The sequence below is a fragment of the Musca autumnalis genome, unplaced genomic scaffold, assembly GCF_047663935.1.
Source record: "Musca autumnalis isolate F117 unplaced genomic scaffold, ASM4766393v1 scaffold_4, whole genome shotgun sequence".
NCBI classification, from domain to species: domain Eukaryota; kingdom Metazoa; phylum Arthropoda; class Insecta; order Diptera; family Muscidae; genus Musca; species Musca autumnalis.
Genome location: NW_027411977.1, coordinates 94,455,227 through 94,475,929, shown reverse-complemented (window position 1 = coordinate 94,475,929; position 20,703 = coordinate 94,455,227). Strand labels below are relative to the sequence as shown.

The following is a 20,703-nucleotide window of genomic DNA, read 5'->3' as shown; positions in this document are numbered from 1 at the left end:
CTTTTTAGCGGGTTCATCATCGCTCATTCTTATGATATTTCTTCGGCTTCGGAGCCATACATTAGCACGGGTAGTATCAGCGTTTTGTATAGTGTTATTTTTGTTTGACGAGATGTGGCTTTGTTTTTAAATTGCTTACTTAGACCATAGTAGCATCTGTTGGCCAATACAATTCTTCTTTTTATTTCACAACTGATGTCGTTTGTTGTGTTTACGGAGGTGCCGAGGTAGACGAAGTCTTTTACTACCTCAATATTATAGGAATCAACTTCCACAGTCGGTCCGAGCTCAATGGACGCATTGCGCGTCGACACCATCAACTTGGTCTTCTCACCGTTTACCGCCAGACCCACTTTAGCAGATTCTCCTTCGACATTTATAAAGGTATCAGTTACTTCTTTTACTGATCGGCCCATGATGTCTATATCATCAGCATAAGCAAGTAACATGTGACTATTGGTGTAGATTGTGCCACTTCTTTTGACGTTTGCCTCTCGTATAACCTATTCTAGCAGGATGTTGAAGAGATCACACGAAAGGCTGTCTCCTTGTCTGAAACCTCTTTTGGTACCAAACTCTTCGGAGAGGCTCTTTGCTATTTTAACTGAGGACCTCGTGTCAGTTAAAGTCATTTTACAAAGCCGGATGAGTTTGCGGGGATACCAAATTCAGGCATGGCTTGGAATACCTTTGAACGCAGCGGACTGTCGAAGGCTGCTTTATAATCGACAAAAAGGTGGTAGGTGTCGATCTGCATCTCTTGGGTCTTTTACAGGATTTGCCGCAGGGTAAATATCCGGTCAATGGTGGACTTCCAAGGTCTAAAGCCGCATTGGTATGGTCCAATAATCTCATTGACCATAGGCTTTATTCGTTCGCACAATATCCCTGACACGATCTTGTAGGCAATAGGGAGTAGACTTATGCCCCTATAGTTAGAGCATACAGTCTTATCTCCCTCCTTTTGGACGGGGCACAGGATATTCAGGTTCCAATCGTCGGGTACTCGTTCTTCCTGGTGCTAACTAGCTGACGAAAACACCTTATCAGCTTGTCGCCTCCGGGTTTGCACAAATCGGCTGTTAAGTCATCGGCCCCTGCTGCCTTATTATTCTTCAGCCGATTTATTGCTGTATTTACCTCATCTTGGCTGGGCGGTATACATTCAATACCATCTTCTGGGATTGGTACTGTGGTATCTTCGTCGTCTTCGCTGCTATTGGATACCAACAGATTTGAAAAATGTTCTTTCCATATCCTGAGTACACTATCTGTATCAGTTACCAAACTACCTTGCTGGTCTCTACAGGAGGATGTGCCTGTACCAAAGCCATCAGTTTGGCTCTTGGTAGAATTTTCGGACTTCATTCTGGCTCCTGTACATCTCGATTTTTTCACATTCCCGCTTTTCCATCTCTCTCCTTTTCTCCCTGTATCTCTCTCGAGCGCTACGCGTTGCTACGGACTGTAAAGTAGCCCTATATGCTGCATTTTTCTCTTCGGTGGCAGCACGACATAATATCGGCCTTGTGCTTTTCAAGTACGTCTGCCAATGCGAAGACTGCACCTTCTCTATAAAGAGTGCGAACATTCCAGGTGCATATTCGCAGATCATGGTCCTTAAAACGTTTGCGGGGTTCGTCAAATTTAGAGCGGTTTGTTTTTCTTTTCTTTCGGTTTTTCATAGTAGACTGTTTTTTCTAGGGGAAGGTTACTAACCCGACGCCCAAACCCAAGTTTTTAACGTTCTTATGGATGAACGCGCGGCACATATTAGCTCACTACCTTTAACGGGTGTTAAAGGCTGTTCCCCAGGTGACACCACGGGGAGGTCAGTGTCCACTTGGGATGAAAGAGGCACCCATATAAATCCTGGGCTTTGCCATGTTAAAACCGGTCAGGACCGTTGCTTGGTATCTTCCATCCCCTACGTCAGCCAATTATTACCGAATTTTTCTTTTTGTTTATCATAAATAACTATTTTATGTTTTGGGATTTCAAAATTTCAGAACAATATAAGTCCATATTTATATTAGGCAATTTTCCTTGCGGCAATTGTCAGTTTGTGCGTGAGAGAGGGTGTTGAGAGGCAAATGGTTACCATATGCCTCACCTCTCTCTCCTTCCAACTGACAATTGCCGCAAGGAAAATTGCCTAATATAAATATGGACTAAGTCCCAATTTACATTAGGCGAGTTTACTTGCGGAAATTGTCAGTTTGTAGGTGAGAGAGGGGGCTGAGAGGCAAAGGGTTACAATATGCCTCACCTCTCTCTCCATCATACTGACAATTGCCGCATGTAAACTCGCCTAATGTAAATTGGGACTTATACCCCGTTTATATATAACCGGATTTAACAAACCGTCTGGGTTTTAAATGTCAATTCCATTGCTTATATTTCAAACAAATCCTCTCAAGGAAGGTTAACCCTGCAAAAAGCTCTAATATAAACAGCATATTATATTGTTCGGAAATTTCTGTACTGAAAATGTACTTTAATAACCATGGTAGAACAATATAAGGTAACAGAATTACCCAGCTGATTTAACTGGGCTGTAATGTTAGTGTCAAATTCCATACGACATTTTATATATATTTTTTTTTATTTTCGATGTATATTAGGCATATATATTTTTTGAGCAATAAATATATCATTCATAAAAAAAAAACTATTTCCCATAAAGATTTCTTCACATCAATGACATGTAACCTCCTGCAAGTCTGAAACACGTGCCGCACACTAAAACACCGCTTATGGAGGCGGGACAACATTTTTTAATATGTGTGGTATTCTGTTAAATTTGAAAAAAAAAACTAAAGCCCTAATAAACATGGGCTTTTTAATTTCAAAAACAAAAGATTCAAACACCTCCTCCTTTTTCGATGATTTTTCACAACCCCAAACATTTTGCAAGAATTCTACTTAATTATCCATTTAGTGGAACGATATGGAAACATGCAAATTGAAAACGGAACGAATTTTCATTTATATTTTTCAAAATATTCAATCAAAAGTAAAAAATATTTGTTTTTAGATTCCAATAACTTATAGACATTTCCTTGTTTTGTTTACATATACCGATGACACTAACATTACAAACAAAAACTAATTTCTATGTGGTTGTTGTATTTGTTGTAGTATGTATTTATTTTACCTTGTTTGTTCTACCAAGTTTTATAACGAGTTTTGCAAGCAATATTTAAAAGATTTTTCTTTTACAACCTTTTGAAAAAGAAAATTTTTCAGTAAAATCTGAATTAAATTACTTCTTTAAGGACACGAAATTTCGTAATGAACATACTCCATATTTACTAAGTCATATTCAAGCTATATAGAGGTCTCGAGGCTTTACACTCATCTTGCATCGAGGAAATTAACAGTTCGGTGTTTTGGGAATAGAAATGCATGAAATGTAATGTCTATTGGACGTAATGTACCATATATCAAAATTTTTTCGTGGACTAATTTAATTAAAAATTTGTTTCACTTCCTTCACCAAAACATGGCACGGTGCTCTTGAAACAATTTTAAATGGAAGGTGCTTACACCTTGGAAGTTTTTGCGGATTCTGAAACTACAATGTTTATAGATGAGAAAAATCAAAAAACCAAAAAATCGCCGGAGCGCTTTTTAAATAAATCGCGATTTAAGTTGACATTTTTAGGTGTTGTTTAGGTTTTCACAGTTTTGCTTAGAAACCGCAAGTCCTATCAAAATGGGACTAAAGAAAATGTTGTAGCTATGAAAATTCTCTACAAGATTGACCTTTATGGTGTTCTCGTCGGTTTTACCGTTTTTGAGATATAGAAGTTCAAATTGGGACAATTCAAATTCAATTCAATTCTGTATCGCCCCCTTATAAATCATTGTGATGACTGCAAATTCCCAACTTAAACTCATATATCTAAAAAATGGTACAACTTAAGATAAGTTACTAAAGCCAGTCTTGTAGAGAATTTTCAAAGCTTTAAGATTTTCTCAGGTCCCATATCGATAAGACTTACCGATTTCAAGCAAAATCGCGAAACCCTAACAAAAAAATCTAAAAATGTCAACTGAGCTTCTTTATCTCAAAAATGGTACAGGATGGGAACTAATAATAATCGTCAATCCTCTAGAGAAATTGGACTTACGGTTTCCAAGCAAAATCGTGAAAACCTATAAAACACCTAAAAATGTGAATTTTGACCGCGATTTATTTAAAAATCCCTACAGCGATTTTTTTATGTTTTTGGATTTTTCTCATCTATGAACATTGCTGTTTCAGAATTCACAAAAACTTCCCCTGTGTAAGCGGTTTTCATCAAAAGTTAGTTAAGGCGCACCCTTCATGACATTGTTTTATAAGGGGCCGATTCAGAATTGAATTGAATTTGAATTGTCCCAATTTGAACTTCTATATCTCAAAAATGGTAAAAACTACGAAAATACCATTATCGTCGATCTTGTAGAGAATTTTCATAGCTACAACACTTTCTTTAGTCCCATTTTGATTCGACTTGCGGTTTCTAAGCAAAATCGTGAAAACCTAAACAACCCCTAAAAATGTCAATTTATATCGCGATTTATTTAAAAAGCGCTCCGGCGATTTTTTTAGTTTTTTGATTTTTCTCATCTATGAACATTGTAGTTTCAGAATCCGCAAAAACTTCCAAGGTGTAAGCACTTTCCATTTAAAATTGTTTCAAGAGCACCGTGATGGTAGAATGATAAAAGGTAACCCCGTGCTAACAGCTGATTAAAATTTTTTTTCAAAATATTTATTTTGAAGTACGTTCATTGTCAAATTGAATTTGACACGCAATGCTTATGTAGTTGTATACATGCAAATGTATTTATACAAAAATGTCAATTTAACTTAAAAGTTTTAACAATATTTTTGAATGTCCTTTCTTCCTGGTTCTCAAAAACCGAAAGGAACAAATAATATATCAATAAATGACTGGCAATTATGCAGATTACCCTCCGCGATGTTGGTGGAGCTGTAAACATTAGTCGAGGTATGCATGAAGGAATCGCTCATTGCTGATGGTCGTTTTGTATCGCAAGCCTGCAAACTTTCTGGAAAACGTCAAACTGTTTTGCTACAAGACGCTTATATGTAACTGTCTTTCGTCGCGAACCATTAATCCGTGTAGATTACGACACTAAATTGGTTAAATGGTACGGTTTGTGTAAAACCAATAAAGAAAAGTTCCGTACGGTTTGCGGCTGTACGTGGTTCTGATTACACAAAGAATCATTGTTGCAAGGACAGGATGAACTGATTTCGCAAAACAAAAAAAGTAATTTTATGTTTTGAAACATTTTTATTAATTAATAAAATTAAAACAAAACAACTACAAAATAAGATTTTTGTATCTTTTCAAATGCTTGATGGGAATTTCTGTATTCTCCACAAGACCATATACGTTGACGTTCTGGTGAGAACTTCGGAAACCATACAACCTACAAAGCTTGTTATTGCTGCTGCTGTCGTTGTTGCGGCATATTTTGTTGTTGAGCGATTGAGTAGTTGGCACTTGATATGGTTATTTATATTCAGAAATGAAATTCATCTGTGATTCTGCTTATTTCGCTGCTTATCGTCTATCGTGGCCTCGTTGGAAAATGTTAATCCTAAGCGCATCATATTGGTTACCGTGAAGTTTTCGATTTCTTTCCTAGTTTGATTTGCGGACCAATGATAGCTTTTGCCAACAAGCAAATTATTCTGAACCACAAAGAATCATCATCATCTATCAATTTATGTCCCTTCACGCTATTACTTCGGTGTCCGCGGAAATATTTAGAGGTTTTCTTTGGTAAGAAATGTTGATTAATCGACTGAAAGATTCGACGTTAATATATCTGGCAGCAAAAATAAAAAATGAATTGATTTGATAGTTCACAGAATGTATCTATGCATTTCAAAAAATAAACAAACTTGTTTTGATTTTGTTATGAAATGTCATGCCGTATTATTGTTGTTCTGTATTTGACACGCTCCCGTACAGACATACAGGGTTGTATTTACCTAAATTTGACAGACGCGACTACCTTTTATCATTCTACCATGCAACAAAATTTTGTAATCCAATTTTTGAAAATTTTTTTGCTAAACAGTAGGAGATAGTAATACAGAAAAGTTAATTATTGTGCGTCAAAGAGTGCATTCCCACTTGATTTTTTTCCTACCATCAACAAAGTTGTAGCTGAAAACAACCGTAAACGGAAGTAATCCTCAAACAATAGTGTATTAAATTCAGCTGTAGTATTGTAGGGTACGCCTTTAGCTAACGATAAAAATGTGACGCAATCCGTTTCAGAGAATTTTGAGACGATTTAGCCCAGTCCGTCCGTCTGTCTGGCTGACTGGAGCGCATGATAACTCTCGAACTATCAACCGATTTGGTCCAAATTTTGGATTTCGTAAGATTTTGTCCAAACCTTGTTTTAGTCACATCGGTCCATTCCTTCGGGCATCTGCCCACACAAAACTTCAAAATGTTTCTCTAATTCGAGTAATTCGAATATGAATTATATCGGTTCACACCAAGCAAAATTTTAAATATCCGATTTGACCGAAAGTTTCATATCGTTAAACCAAGAGGCTCTATAGGGGTGAATATCTTTGGATACCTCCCTCTCAAACGTTTAACATAAACACAGTTTATGGATGTTCGACATTTGGCACTCTGACCAAAGATATTCCTTGCGGTATTGTTACTGTGATATTCTTTTTTTCGTAAGGATTCAGGATTTTTCGGGGCGATTTCGGGACTGCGGTATTTGTCGGGACTTGCCTATATCGAAGCATTTTGTAAAGTAAAAAAATTAAATTTTCATTGAAAATGAAATAAATAAAAGCTGTGTTCCTTTACTTACCTGAGGTTACCATTTTTAATATTTGTTACCATTTTTAACCTGCAAAGCGTTCCTTAAACCCAAAAAGTGGTAAAACTGGCAGCAATTTTTAAGAGAGTTAGAGAGGAGAGAGAGCACAAATGCCTTTTTCTTCTACCACAGGCTACCAGCAAAATTTCTGCAGGTAAAAAATGATACCAGATCTACCATTTTTCCGTTCCTTTACTTTTCTGTTAAAAGAGAGAGCAATTTTGAGAAATTTTGACACTTTTCTCTTTTACCACTTTTACCATTAAAAAAGTAAAGGAACAAAGCTAAAATTAGAAAATAGTATTGTAATCAAGGCAAATTTATGTAAGGTATATGCATGAATTACAACGAGTAACAAATTTACAAAAACAACATTGTTGTTATTGAAAACTAATTGTCAAAGAAAATATAATAGGGTCTTTTATCAGAAAAAACATAATACATTTGGAATTACAAATAGAATAATTCGAATTACAAATGGAATGATTCGAATTACTAAATAAATAATACGAATTACAAATGTAATAATTCGAATAATTCGAATTACAAATAACTGGTAAGAATTACAAATGGAAATCTCGAATTACAACTATACCATTTTCATACCATACCGAAGAATTTCAGTTGTAATTTGAGAATTCCAATTGAATTTCGAATTATTTCATATGTAATTTGAGAATTCCATTTGAAATTCGAATTATTTCATTTGTAATTTGAATTTTTTCATTTGTAATTCGAATTATTTCATTCAAAATTCGAATGTTTCCTTTTGTAATTTGAATTTTTCTATTTGTAAATGGAAGTTTTTCATTTGGAATTTCAAATAAAAAATTCAAATTACAAATGGAAAAATTCGAATTATAAACAATTCAAATTACAAATGAAATAATTTGAATTTCAAATGGAATTCTCAAATTACAAATGATATAATTCGAATTTCAAATGAAATTCTTAAATTGCAAATGAAATAATTCGAAATTCAATTGGAATTCTCAAATTACAAATGAAATTATTCGAATTACATGTGAAAATGTGTAAAACAAGTGAAAAAGTATCAGTCGGCTTTGCCGACCGAGATATAACCTCAGCCTGTGTGGATTGAAATACTTTTTTTTTTTGCAAAAAAAAAAAAAAAAAAAAAAAAATATTTATTAAATGGGTTGTCAAAATTTTGGGCATACGAACCGAACCGTATGGATAGGATTAGAGCTCAAAAGTTGCCGGGGATATCGATAGATAGATACCTTTAATAAAAATGTCCAAAGGATCCTCGAACAGACCCTCAACCACACAAAAATGTTGAACATAAACTAAGTTTCGACAATATTTATATATCCACAGTTTGGACCAAATCGTATAGGAAGGATCTCGTTTTTTTCTTTATAGTAGTTGCTTTAGACCCAGAGCAATAACAATCACCTGATATTTTAATGATTAACTTATCTTAATGCCAACATTGACCCGTATTATGGAGTAGGAGTCGTAGGAATTTGAAGTTTCTCGATCAAAAATACCCAATTTTGAGATGAATTTCAATTTTATTTTGCATAATCTCTCTTCATTCATTCGTTTTTCTTTAGTTTTTTATAAAACTAAGAAGAAACAATAATTTTATGCCAATTTTTTAACGTATTATAGACAATTAAAGTCCACAGCTTTCATAAGGTCTTATTTCCAGGGTATTAAAGTCAGAGTTCGACCAATTTTAGCGTTTTAAACTTGAAATAGCTTTTATTTATTTCAATTTTAAAGAATCGTAACAGTAGTATTCAAACTTTGCATTTTTACTCAAGTTATTAAAGAATGTGCTATTCCGATGAAACACTTTAAACGGTACAAATTTTGGGCTTTTTGAAAGAAAATGAAAAAAATTATAACGGTACGTTATCGAAGCCAAACTTTTTGTTGGATGATACTTCATAAGATTACAAACCAAGATATATATTCCCGAGGATATTCCACGGATATCGACTAAAATGAAGTAACAAAAAGCAATTTGAAATGTGCTATTAACATGAAACGTTTTATTTGAGAGATTCCATCATGAGAAAGTGCATTTCTAAATAAAACACTGAAACTTAAAATTTTTAAATTATATTTTAATTTTAACTTTTTAGTAAATACATTTTTTTGACCACTAAGAACAAAATTATAATAAATTTAGGCCGAAAATTTAGATAAAATCTTTAAAATGTCTGAAATCTTGCAGTACCGTTATATAAAGGCTATACCAAAAACTGGACTTATGTCCATAATTTTTGGTGGGGATAATTCTGTATTATTGGGGACTCCAAATGCCAAGTTAGAGCCAATTCGGCCTCAAAATGAAGATAAAATCCTCATAATACTTGAAATCGGGTGGTACCGCTATAAGAGGCCAATACCAAAACCTGAACCTATGTTCACAATTTTTGGTGGGGAAATGTCTGTATCATTGGAAATCCCAAATGACAGCTAATTCGGACAAAAATGAAAATAAAATCCTCAAAATGCCTGAAATCGGGTGGTACTGCTATAAGGGGGCAATACCGATGTATCATTGGAAATCCCAAATGCCAAATGACAGCTAATTCGGGCAAAAATGAAGATAAAATCCTCAAAATGCCTCAAATCGGGTGGAACCTCTATATGGGGGCTGTAGGAAAAATTGGGCCCATATTCATGTATTGTCATCCAAATCTGAAAAGTGTGCAAAGTTTCAGTTCGATTGGTCAACTGCAACTGTGGGGAAAATGAGTTACCTGAGTGGAAATGCAAGTTAAATAAAACACCGTTAGAGCGCTGTATAATGGACCAACTTTTGTTTTAATTTCATATTCATGTATTGTCATCCAAATCTGGAAAGTGTGCAGAGCTTTAGTTCGATTGGTCAACTGCAACTGTGTCAAAATTGAGTTACCAGATTTGAAATGCAATTTAAATAAAACATCGTTAAAACACTGTGAAATGGACCAATCTTTGTTTTAATTTCATATTCATGTATTGTCATCTAAATCTGAAAAGTGCGCAAAGTTTCAGTTCGATTGGTCAACTGCAACTGTGTTAAAAATAAATTACCAGATTTGAACTAAACGAACCAAAGCAAGTTAAATAAAACACTGTAATAATAAAAAAAAAAGAAAATAGAAAAACATTTTAAGTCCTATTTGGTAGTGAGATTCGAATGAAAACTATTTTTTCTTAATTTTTTAAAATTTGTCAACAAAAATTTTCCTTTTCCTATGAAAGTAGAATATCCCACCTTTACAATGATGCTAAGTAGGTTGGCGTAGGTGGCCAATAACGGAGTAAGCGGGCAATCAACCGAGATATCGCAAATGTCAGTAACATATCCAATTTTTCAATTTTTTGTAATCATGCTACAGGTTGGAATTTTGATAGGATAGTCACGAAAATTTGGGGGTTGATGGGGGCCCCACAGAGGAAGAAGCCTATTGATTTTGGTGAAACTCGGATAATATTTAGGGGTCAGAATATATTGTGAATATATCGGCTTTTAGTATGGGGTATTCCAACGGCAAAGCCTGTCAATGGAAGAAGAAAATATTACCTTTACATTGGTGTAAAGTAGGTCATGTATTTCGCAAACTATCGTGCGACTCCCGTTACGTATCCTGCGATTTGTTTTGTTTGAGAAAATAAAATCTGTCGTTATTTTGAATTATTTTATTTAATCGATTTCTTCAAAATAATGAATGAATCCGCCTTTGAAACGTGAAAGTGTACTTTTACGTGTTATTTTGTATGGCTTGTCCGTCGCATTGATTTTCGTTTCGAATGTGTTTACATGAACAGAAAATTATATTTGTCCACTTCGGAAGCGCAAGAAACTTTTCGGTCAACATAGATAAACAGACAGTAAATTGTTTGTTTTAGTGTAATTTTTTCATAATTGTATATTTCTCTATACAAAGTGAAAAACAAGTAAAAATTATAAGTTCAGCCGGACCGAACTTTATTATACCCCCAACATGAAATATTCTGACCAGAAATGGAATAATTAGTTTATTTTCCTGTCCTTAATATCAGGCAGAGACGTTTTCTGACCACTGATAACCCCATAACAAAATTACAGCCAATTTGGACTGGAAATGTATATAAAAACTTCAAAGAACTTCAAATCTGACGGTACTATTATATGGGGGCTATACCAAAACCTGGACCTATATCCACACTTTTTGGTGGGAAAGTTTTCCGATCAATGAGAACTCCAAATGCCATATTGCAGCCAATTCAGGCCGAAATTTTAGAAAAAAACTTAAAAACACCTGAAATCTGATGGTACCGTTATATGGGGGCTATAGGAAAAACTGGACCCATATTGATGAATTTTTGGCTAAAGTATTTTTTACTAATTTTAAGTATTTACTGACAAATCGGATCTATTCGACGATTAGAAATATTTTTGTCGCGCCTTCCCATACAAGTGTGACCACTGTGCGTCCATACTCGTACCAGAATTAGGGGAGAGTGTTACAGTTCGCTAGGTATAACCATCGTGCCACATGGTGTGAGAAATGATGCCACCTGGCAGACCATCTCCCTATAATTATCTCGATCAGCGGACTACCCGATTTTATCACCTCTGAACTTTCATCAATCATGCGAAAGTTAATTAGCCTACTCATCGCTTCAGAGATATTCCCAACCCTTCTGATTTCCGGGTAGCAGAGAGGACTTTTCTAAAATTCACCACTGCTGCAAACGCTCGATATTAGACAAGCAGGTGTCTAATACCCGAAATGAGACCAAATTTTCCAGCAGTTCCGACATTGGAGCCGGAATAAATGAATTGTGGGCAACGGCTAAGTCACTCTCGAACCCTGGAAAAAAGGAAGACAGGATTTCAGTCACGTTTTGCGACATTAAGCTGTCTGATTCGAAGAGGCGCGGATGTTATTTTAATTGGCTACTAAAATACATTTTATTTAAGTGTTAAAAAATGTCACAAACCACTTCGAAAAAAATAAAATTTTGAAAAAAAAAATTCAAAAAATATTTCCTGTTGCACGAATGAATGACCTTTTGCCTATTATTGACTGTAATAACTTTTATTCCATTTAAATATTGAAACCACTTTTAATCGATGTGATATATTAAATTAAATTATATATAATATAAACTCATATATGTGTAATGATATGATGATACAATTAGTGAGAAACAAAAGATTATGCAATTTTGGTTATATAGTGTGGCTCCAAAGCTTATTTTCAACTATATACATATTTGCTTAAAATGACTTAAAATGAAAGTTTGTCAAAAAGGTCATATAGACAAATTTTCTAGTGACTTTGTGCCTGAGTTTTTTTTTCGAATTACCTTATAATTAAGATTTTATCTAATCTTGGGTAAAAACTTATCATAATATGATGCGGGGATACTAGGTTGCAAAAAAGTCATAACTCTAGTATATACACTTTGATACGAAAAAATTAGCCTCATCGAAATAATGGTTTTAGACCACAAGTATATTTTGACGAAATGCACTTCAGACAATTTTGAGTCGATTTAGCCATGTTTGTCCGTCTGTTTGACTATCTATCTTTCCGGCTGGCTGGAGCGCACTATAACTCTAGAAAAGATTTGGGCCAAGATTTGGTTCTCGCAATATTTAGTCCAAAGTTAGATCAAGTTCAGTGATGGGCCACACTGGTGCACTTCTTCCGTACTGGCCAGTAGAAATTCAAATTTTCAAATTCAAATTTTCGTCTACGCTTCCTGACACAAATTCATTGTGACCAATTAAAGTGCCGATAACTATCGAAACGAGAGATTGACATTAGTCCAACCTATGCGCATCTTCTTATTTCTTTCACGTTTAAATCATGATCGAATATGAACTATATCGGTCCACTCAATTCCAAATTTGTTCGAAAATATGCATGGTTTGTTTTTACAACAGGTACAACGGCTCATATTACGACAGTACAATTATTATCGATGGTAAGTCTATACTGACTAATATAATTACTCTAAAGCTGTAAAAACATTACGGCCACCTTTTACAGCTATTAAACTTAGTCCTCTATTTTAATCAATCTTAGCGCATAGTAGTCCTTCTGCCAAACTTACGACAAATTCGAAGTTGGACTACATATATCGGCCCACTTCTTCTGGATCTTCTCCCACAAAAGTTCCAATATTTCGGTTTAAATAAAGGTTCACACATGGTCGCGGTTAAATTGCAAACTTAATATCGGATAGTTCTCGCTCTACTCATTACAATAGTAATGCTTTGAAAAAAAATGCTGTTTTCATTATGTCACAGGCTGAGGGTATATTTCTGACTTCTACTTTTTATACCCTCCACCATAATATGGAGGGTATAATTAAATTTGCCATTCCATTTGTAACTCATCGAAATATTCATCGGAGACCATATAAAGTATGTCTGTCCGTCCGTCCGTCTGTTGAAATTACGATACAGATCGCAATTTTTAAGATAGAGCATTGCAATTTGGTATAGAAGTTTCTATTACTCCTAGGATGTTGGGTATTGCCAATAGGATATATCGGTTCACGTTTTGATATGGCCCCATTGGAACGGTTCCACCCCATTTTCTGTATTTTGAAGGTTTTAGCTTCATTATCACACCGAAAGGGCTGAAATATGGTAGTTAGTCTTTGTTGGGGGTATAGAACTTTCCCCTATAATTCTGTTGGTATTGGTCCACGCCTTCATATAGCCCCCATAGAACGGTACCTCCCGATTTTCGGTATTTTGAAAGATGTGGCGTCAATATTTCTTCGAAATGGCTGAAATTTGGTATTTAGTCTACGTTGGGGGTACGAAACTTTCCCCCAGAAAATTTTCGGTACAGGTCCACGCCTTCATATAGCCCCCATAGAACCTCCCGATTTTCGGTATTTTGAAAGTTATGTCCACAATAATCCATTGAAATGACTGAAATTTGGTATTTAGTCTTTGTTGGGGTATTCAACTTTACCCTCTAAATTTGTCGGTATAGGTCCACGCCTTCATTTAGCCTCCATAGAACCTCCCGATTTTCGGTATTTTGAAGGTTGTGGCCTCAATATTCATCCGAAGTGGCTGAAATTTGGTATTTAGTCTTCGTTGGGGGTATTGAACTCTCCCCCAGAAATTTGTTGGTACAGGTCCATGCCTTAATAAAGCCCCCATACAACGGCAACACCCGATTTTCGGTATTTTGAAGGTTTTAGATTCATAATCACACCGAAATGGCTGAAATTTGGTACTTATCCTTCGTTGGGGGTATAAAATATCCCCCCAGATGTTTGCTGGTATGGGTCCACGCCTTCATATAGCCCCCAAAAACGGTACCTCCCGAGTTCCGTGTTTTTAAAGGTTTTAGCTTCATTTTCACACCGAAATGGCTGAAATTTGGTATTTAGTTCTCATTTGAGGTATAAAACTTTCCATATGATATTTGTCGGTATAGGTCTATGCCTTTATATAGGCCTCCATAGAACGGTACCTCCCAATTTTCGGTATTTTGTAGGTTGTGGCCACATCAACCCACCGAAATGGCTAATATTTGGTATTTAGTCTATGTGGGAAGTAAACCCCTTTCCGACTGAATTTTCTCGGTATAGGTCCACGTTTCGATATAGAAGAACTGTTCCTCCCGATTTTCGTAATTGTGAAAGATGTGACGTCAATATCCCACCGAAATTACGTATTTAGTCTTTCATTGGGTTATACAATGTTCCAGAAAAAATTATCAGTATACACGGTGCTTTTGAAACAAATTTAAATAGAAGGTGCTTGCACCTGGGCAGTTTTTGCAGATTCTTAAACTACAATGTTCAAATCAAAAAACAAAACAAAAATCGCCAGAGCGCTTTTTAAATAAATCGCGATTCAAGTTGACATTTTTAGGGGTTGTTTAGGTTTTTGCGATTTTGTTTGGAAACCGCAAGTCCTATCAAAATGGTAATAAAGAAAGTTGTTGTAGCTATCAAAATTCTCTACAAGAGTCGTAGGTTTTACCATTTTTGAGATATAGAACTTCAAATTGAAACAATCACTGACTGTTTCGCCCCTTTATAAAACAAAATCATGAAGGGTTCGCCTTAACTAACTTTTAATGAAAAACGCTTACACAGGGAACGTTTTTGTGAATTCTGAAACAGCAATTTTCATAGATGAGAAAAATCCCAAAACTAGAAAAAATTGCTGTAGGGATTTTTAAATAAATCGCGGTCAAAATTATTTTTAGGTGTTTTTTATGTTTTCACGAATTTACTTGGAAACCGCAAGTCATATCGGAATGGGACTAAAAAATGTTGTAGTTGTGAAAATTCTCTACAAGACTGACCTTTAGGTTTTTTTCGTAGGTTTTTCCATTTTAGAGATATAGAGGTTCAGTTCAAATTTTTTAGGTTTTTATCTTAAGTCTTCAAGATTTGGCTTGAAAACCGGAAGTCATGTCAAAATGGGACTAAAGAACATTTTGTAGCTGTGAAAATTCTCTACAAGATTGGCCAATTTATTTTTTTTTAGGTTGTACAATTTTTGAGATATATACGTTTAAGTTGGGAAATTGCAGTGTAGCGTTGTTTTATAAGGAGACTTGTCCCAATTTGAACTTCTATATCTCAAAAATGGTAAAACCTACGAAAATATCATGAAGGTCACTCTTGTAGAGAATTTTGATAGCTGCAACATTTTTTTTATTCTGATTTTGATAGGACTTGCGGTTTCCAAGCAAAATCGCAAAAATCTAAACAACCCGTAAAAATATCAACTTGAATCGCGATTTATTTAAAAAGCGCTTCGGCGTTTTTTTTTTTTTTGTTTCTTGATTTTTCTGAACTATGAACATTGTAGTTTCAGAATCTGCAAAAACTTCACAGGTGCAAGCAACATCCATTTAAATTTGCTTCAAGAGCCCCGTGTATAGTAGCGTAACTCTTGATTTGCGGTATTTTTTAGGTTTTAACCACATTATCTTACTGAAATATCGAAATTTGATAATTATTCTTCTTTGAATATAAAAACTTTACGCCAGAAATTGTTCGGTATAGATAGACGTTTTGATATAGCCCTATAGAACGGTACCTCCCGAATTTCGGTATTTTGACGGTAAGCGAGATTGTTTTACCGAAATGGCTGAAATATGGTAATAAATCTTCTTCATAAACAAAAGGAAACTAATTTTTTCATTTTACTTAAATACCACTAGTGGTGGAGGGTATAACAAGTTCGGGCCGACCGAACTTAAAGCCGTTCTGACTTGTTTACATATTTTACTTGTTATTAAGAAATAAGAGACGGAAGATTTGAAATGTTTCCTTAGCAATTTGTTGTTGCATTATTATCATTCATTCACTCATTTTTTTTTGTTTTGTTTACAGGTACCACAGCCATATTATCGGTTTTCACATTTCTATTTTTAATACCGTTCGTTGTTGATCCCGCTATATCAACCATAATTGCCGACTATGACCCGGTGCCGGTAACTTGCATTGTCATCGAACACATTCAGGCATCGGGTATTAAAAATTGTACATGGAGCTCGTGTCGAGAGGGCTGTACATCATCACCGAATAAGTAAGTTAAGTGGAATTTTGAATTCCCCCAAATACGAAAATGTTTATATGTATGTGTGTATATGTTTGTATTTTTATTCACAGATGTCACCAATTGTATGTGAATTATACACGAATTCCATACCATGAATGGGAAAAGAATCCACGTGACTTGGAGACGGTCATTTGGGATGTTAGTTTAACTAGATTCTTAATAAATTCCGAAGGATGTGGTTATCCACCAACCACAAATTGCAGTGTCTTTGCCCAGCAGTATGGGTATGTTTGGGATGCGACAACAGAGTTTTGATTTTATACATATCCTTATTTTTTCTTAATTTCTATTTTTTTCACAGCTTTTCACACATTGGTGAACCCTTCCCCTGTTATTATAGTCGTGCTTATCCCGAGGTGGTTATTGGCCGCTATTCATGGGAAAATAATTTAGTTCATTTGCTGTTGTCATTGATTATACCAACGGTGCTGTTTGCTCTATCCATTGGTGTTCTAAGCTATTGGTATTGTCCATGTTGCGATAATGCCTGCAACAAATCATCCCGGGTGTATGCCGAAAAATTTCCCACAAAGGAAGAGTGAGTGCAAAATTAATAAATCAATACTCGATTCATATATTACATTCCCCAAGAAAAAAACTTAAGCAAAAAATTTCCAACACTTTTAACTTTCCATAACTATTCTGTCAAAATATGGCTATCCCCAACCTAATCCTAACACAATCACACAAATTCCAAGAATGAATATGACAAAAAACATGAAGGAATTATTTTAATGTGTTTCTTTATTAATTTGTTGTTCGTATTTTATTTAGCATAAAGTTACTTATATAGTTATTGAAAACATTAAATTAGTAATACATGGGCTAGATAACGTCCTTAGAGCAACACATGCATTTTGACGCCCTTTTATTATTACACTAAACTTCGAGTAGAATGATTTGTTTTTTTGGATAATGCTATTTTTAACATACTTACTTACTTACTTAGCTGGCCCATTACAGAACATTTATTCTATAGCCCGAACTAAGAAAAGATCTCCAATTCTCTCTATTTGTTGCTTCGCTTTCTGGAATACCGCGCCTTTTCATCTCATCATCCACTTGTTTGCGCCATCTATTCCTTGGCCTGCCAATTCTGCGTGCACCGCCAAGCGGTCCGTGTTTATACACCTTTTTAGGGGGGTCATCATCGCTCATTCTTATGATATGGCCTAGCCAACGCAATCGCTGCATCTCGATACGTTTAACAATATTGATGTCGTTGTACAGCAGATACAGCTCGTGGTTCATGCGACGTCGATATTCACCGTCAACGCAGATTGGTCCGTAGATCTTTCGAATAATTTTTCTCTCAAACACACCAAGCACTGCCATGTCTGCTTGCGCAAGTACTCAGGCTTCGGAGCCATACATCAGCACGGGTAGTATCAGTGTTTTGTAGAGCGTTATTTTTGTTTGACGAGATGTGGCTTTGCTTTTGAACTGCTTACTTAAACCAAAGTAGCATCTGTTGGCCAATATAATTCTTCTTTTTATTTCACAACTGATGTCGTTTGTTGTGTTTACGGAGGTGCCGAGGTAGACGAAGTCTTTTACTACCTCAATATTATAGGAACCAACTTCCACAGTCGGTCCTAGCTCAATGGACGCATTGCGCGTCGACACCATCAACTTCGTCTTCTCACCGTTTACCGCCAGACCCACTTTAGCAGATTCTCCTTCGACCTTCATAAAGGTATCAGTTACTTCTTTTACTGATAGGCCTATGATGTCTATATCATCAGCATAATCTATTGGTGTAGATTGTGCCACTTCTTTTGACGTTTGCCTCTAGTATAACCCTTTCCAGCAGGATGTTAAAGAGATCACACGAAAGACTGTCTCCTTGTCTGAAACCTCTTTTGGTACCAAACTCTTCCGAGAGGTTCTTTCCTATTTTAACTGAGGACCTCGTGTCACTTAAAGTCATTTTGCAAAGACGGATGAGCTTTGCGGGGATACCAAATTCAGACATGGCTTGGAATACCTTTGAACGCAGCGGGCTGTCGAAGGCTGCTTTATAATCGACAAAAAGGTGGTAGGTGTCGATCTGCATCTCTTGGGTCTTCTCCAGGATTTGCCGCAGGGTAAATATCTGGTCAATGGTGGACTTGCCAGGTCTAAAGTCGCATTGGTATGGTCCAATTATCTCGTTGACCATAGGCTTTAGTCGTTCGCACAATATCCCTGACACGATCTTGTAGGCAATAGGGAGTAGACTTATGCCCCTATAGTTAGAGCATACAGTCTTATCTCCCTTCTTGTGGACGGGGCACAGGATACTCAGGTTCCAATCGTCGGGTACTCGTTCTTCCTGCCAGATGGTGCTAACTAGCTGATGAATACACCTTATCAGCGTGTCGCCTCCGGTTTTGAACAGCTCGGCTGGTAAGCCATCGGCTCCTGCTGCCTTATTATTCTTCAGCCGATTTATTGCTGTCTTTACCTCATCTTGGCTGGGCGGTATACATTCAATACCATTTTCTGGGAATGGGACTGTGGTATCTTCGTCGTCTTCGCTGCTATTGGATACCAACAGTTTTGAAAAATGTTCTTTCCATATCCTGAGTACACTATCTGTATCAGTTACCAAATTACCTTGCTGGTCTCTACAGGAGGATGTGCCTGTACCAAAGCCATCAGTTTGATGCTTGACTCTTTGGTATAATTTTCGGACTTCATTCTGGCTCCTGTACATCTCAATTTGTTCACACTCCCGCTTTTCCATCTCCCTCTTTTTCTTGCGGAAAGGACGTTTATCCTCTCTCATTTTCTCCCGATACCTCTCTCGTGCGCTACGCGTTGCTACTGATTGTAAAGTAGTAAACGACACTCCTGGTCATACCATGGATTCCTTGGTGGAGGTCTCTGGTATCCAAGTACTGATTTTGCGGCTGTTTGCATGGAGTGGGAAATGTTTTGCCATTGTCCTGATATGTTATCGGGACGAGGAGTGCTTTGATTAAGTAGTCGGGCCAGTTGAGTAGAATATGCTGTGGCTATCTGTTGTGATTGCAGCTTACCGATGTCCAACTTCCGTGTTGTGTCTGTTCGCACGTTGTTTGCTACGTTTAATCTGGTACGTACCTTTGCTGCAACAAGGTAGTGGTCCGAGTCTATGTTTGCACCTTGGAACGATCGTACATCCAACACGCTTGATGTATGTCTTCCATCTATCACAACGTGACCAATTTGATTTCTTGTTCTTTGATCTGGCGACAGCCATGTGCCCTTATGAATATGGAGATGCTTAAATCTGGTACTGCTAACTATCATGTTTCTTGCAGCTGCAAAGTCTATCAGCCTCATGCCATTGTTAGATGTTTCACTGTGGAGACTGAATTTCCCGACTGTTGTGCCAAAGATATTCTCCTTTCCAATTTTGGCATTAAAATCGCCTAGTATAATTTTAATATCATGGACAGGGAAACGGTCATATGTTTCTTCTAAGCGCTCGTAAAATAAATAAATAAATAAAGCTGATGTTGAAGAATTTTGCTTTTAATCCAATTGCAGCGAGTCTTTCATTAACTGGGGTGAAGCTGGAGACCAGATGTTTTAACCTCCTACCAACTACAAAGCCGCAACCAATGCTTTGTGTCATGGCAGCTATAATACAGTGCGTCAACTTTAGGTGTTGTTGTGACGCCTTTCCCATTCCATCGTATTTCCTGTATGGCAGTAATGTCGGCCTTGTACTTTTCAAGTGCATCTGCCAATGCGTAAACTGCACCTTCTTTATAAAGAGTGCGAACATTCCATGTGCAGATTCGCAGATCATGGTCCTTAAAACGATTGCGGGGTTCGTCAACTTTAGAGGGGTTTGTTTTTCTTTTGTTCGTTTTTTCATAGTAGGCTGTTTTTTTCTAGGGGAGGGTTACTAACTCGACGCCCAAACCCAAGTTTTTAACGTTTTTATGGGTGAGCGCGCGGCACATGTTATCGGGTGTCAGTGTCCACTTGAAATGAAAGAGGGACCAAGATAAATCCTGGGCTTTGCCATGTTAAAGCCGGTCAGGACCGTTCCTTGGTATATTCCATCACCTACGTCACCCGGAACCGTTATTATATTGTAGTGAAATTCCCAGTTGGAAGTTGTCTGCTATGTGTCTTTAAAGTTGTATCCAATCAATTGAAGACGGCTCGACGACAGCCCTTTGCGATCATCGACGACATTTTCACACAAATGTAGCAAAACTCGTGCACGATAAGTTGAGCGACAAGGTAAGCGAGTCTTCATGGACGATAAAATG

At 36.4% G+C, this 20,703-nt stretch overlaps 1 protein-coding gene across 3 annotated transcripts in view; it reads left to right on the top strand.

Moving 5' to 3' along the window:
- Positions 1–20,703, top strand: part of Teh2 (tipE homolog 2 phospholipid transfer protein) — a 34,473-nt gene that overhangs the window by 1,186 nt on the left and 12,584 nt on the right. For all 3 annotated transcript variants that reach the window (XM_073985905.1, XM_073985906.1, XM_073985904.1), the window contains exons 2-4: positions 16,222–16,417; positions 16,501–16,674; positions 16,752–16,988. In XM_073985905.1, the coding sequence (XP_073842006.1) occupies positions 16,222–16,417; positions 16,501–16,674; positions 16,752–16,988 (607 nt within the window). The remainder of the gene's footprint in view (positions 1–16,221; positions 16,418–16,500; positions 16,675–16,751; positions 16,989–20,703) is intronic.